Consider the following 2,406-nt stretch of genomic DNA (forward strand, 5'->3'; position numbering starts at 1 on the left):
GAATTCCATCACCTCCACTAGCTTTGTTCGTAGTGATGCTTTCTAAGGCCCACTTGACTTTACATTCCAGGATGTCTGGCTCTAGGTCAGTGATCACATCATCGTGATTATCTAGGTCATGAAGATCTTTTTTGTACTGTTCTTTTGTGTATTCTTGCCACCTCTTCTTAATATCTTCTGCTTCTGTTAGGTCCATACCATTTCTGTCCTTTATTGAGCCCATCTTTGCATGAAATGTTCCCTTGGTATCTCTAATTTTCTTGAAGAGATCTCTAGTCTTTCCCATTCTGTTGTTTTCCTCTATTTCTTTGCATTGATCGCTGAGGAAGGCTTTCTTATCTCTTTTTGCTGTTCTTTGGAATTCTGCATTCAGATGCTTATATCTTTCCTTTTCTCCTTTGCTTTTCGCTTCTCTTCTTTCCACAGCTATTTGTAAGGCCTCCCCAGGCAGCCATTTTGCTTTTTTGCATTTCTTTTCCATGGGGATGGTCTTGATCCCTGTCTCCTGTACAATGTCATGAACCTCATTCCATAGTTCATCAGGCACTCTATGTATCAGATCTAGGCCCTTAAATCTATTTCTCACTTCCACTGTATAGTCATAAGGGATTTGATTTGGGTCCTACCTGAATGGTCTAGACCATGGGCAGGGAGGGACAAGTGGTGACAGGGCCCCACTGTGCTCGGCGCAGCCGTTCCTGGGCCAGTTGGGGAGGCAGGGACTCTTGTCACCCTGCTGACCAGGTGAGCAGAGGGGGCAGGGCTGGCCCTGACCACCCCCTGTGTCTCCCCATACGAAAGAAAGAGGAGGATGGTGTGGGGGCCAGCCCCTGCCATGGGCCTGCATCTTGCCCGCAGGCTCTTGGGGAAAGCTGTCTCAGGCAGTGCAGTGACCCAGGAAGGGGGCCTGAGACAACACGTTGAGAGGTCGACAGCTGTCTGTCTGTCCAGGATATGCTCTGGGCAAGGGCTGCCTGGCTTCCCAGGCCAAGGAAGGGGAGGAGGCCTGCGGCAGCACTTAGCTAGTCCGTCCTCTGCAATCCAAATGGGCACGTGCCCTGGGCTGGCAGAAACCCGTGACATCTCCTCCCAGGAGGGGCCGGGCACAGCCCTTGGGAGCCCTGACTTGGATGCTGCCCAGGGACTGCAACCCACCCACCCTGAGGCCCCCGGCTGTGACTGTAACAAGGGGTCCCTCCTCTGTCTGTAACCTCAGGTGGCTTTTAAGAGGCAGGTTGCCCTGTCGTTCCTGTCTTCGGAACCCCGCACAGCCTCCAAGGTCCTTGAGCAGCCCCCCACCCCCTCAGAGCCCACAGCGTCCAGCCTCACTGGCCTCCACACAAATGCTAAGTGCTCCTTTGCACCACAGGACCTTTGCACAAACCACACCTTCCACCAGAAATCTCCCACCCCGCTCTCAGTCCACCCTACAGACCCCAGCTCCAGGGTACATTCCCCCTTTCTTCCTCCAACAACTATGTAATATTTTGATTTATTACATTTCACCTTATTATTTTGTTATTTAGTGTCCTGAGTCCTGTGCTGAGCAAGTGCTGGGCAGTCATGGCTGGATGCTGGGACACCTGTGCCCCATTGCCTTCACATTGGCCTGGAGGCCTGGGATAGGGGCAGGCAGGTCAGAGGGGAGAGGGCTTGGCGCCCAGGCCTCTGTTCCTCTTGTGCAGCAGCCACAGTGCATAGTAAAAACACCGACAGCAACAAGTGTGGGCAAAGATTTGGGGAGTCGGGGCACCCGCACTGCTGGTGGGGATGCAGATGGTGTGGGTGTGGAACAGTCTTGTGCTTCCTGAAAGGTGAAACACAGTGTCCCCGTGGGTCCACACCTCCACTCCCGGGGATGGGTCCATGTGAATCCCCTCCAAGAATGTTTGTGGCAGCCCTTTCTGTAACAGTTGCAGAGGGGAACCAGCCCAGATGCCATCAGCGTGTGAGCAGAAGGGAGGTGGTCCGGGCACCGGGCAGGTCCACGCCTGTCACAACACCGAGCCTGGGACTCAGGCTCTTTGAAGAAGCTGCTGGAAGCAGGGGCTGGCAGCTGGGGCGCACCTGGGCCGCTGGCCTCTCCCAGGTGGACAGGGAGGCGCGGCTTAGCCGGTGCCGAAAGGTGGAGATGGCAGAGGCTGAGTCACCTCTGGGTGCCGGGCCACCCACAGCCACACAGCCCCCACGCTCGCCAGCTGGCCCCGTGCATCCCGTGAGCATGGGAGAGGTGCAGGTTTGTGTTTAGGGCTGTGGGGAACCAAGACACTCAACCCTAAACAGCAGACTGACTCACCCTGACTCACCCTGTCTTCCTTGAGCACACACGGGGCCCTTGGTCACACGCAGGGCTTGTGCCTGAGGCTTGAGCCTCAGGGCCTGACTGCGAACCCCCCCCCCCCCCAG

At 55.7% G+C, this 2,406-nt stretch overlaps 1 protein-coding gene across 1 annotated transcript in view; it reads right to left on the reverse strand.

Annotated features, from left to right (window-relative positions):
* The window catches only part of LAMA5 (laminin, alpha 5), a 66,118-nt gene that overhangs the window by 62,955 nt on the left and 757 nt on the right, over window positions 1–2,406 (reverse strand). Inside the window, exon 2 of the mRNA XM_010841913.1 lies at window positions 1,754–1,807. Within this exon, the coding sequence (XP_010840215.1) occupies window positions 1,754–1,807 (54 nt within the window). The remainder of the gene's footprint in view (window positions 1–1,753; window positions 1,808–2,406) is intronic.

Source organism: Bison bison, unplaced genomic scaffold (assembly GCF_000754665.1).
Source record: "Bison bison bison isolate TAMUID 2011002044 unplaced genomic scaffold, Bison_UMD1.0 scf7180017864167, whole genome shotgun sequence".
In the NCBI taxonomy this organism is placed as follows: Eukaryota; Metazoa; Chordata; class Mammalia; order Artiodactyla; family Bovidae; genus Bison; species Bison bison.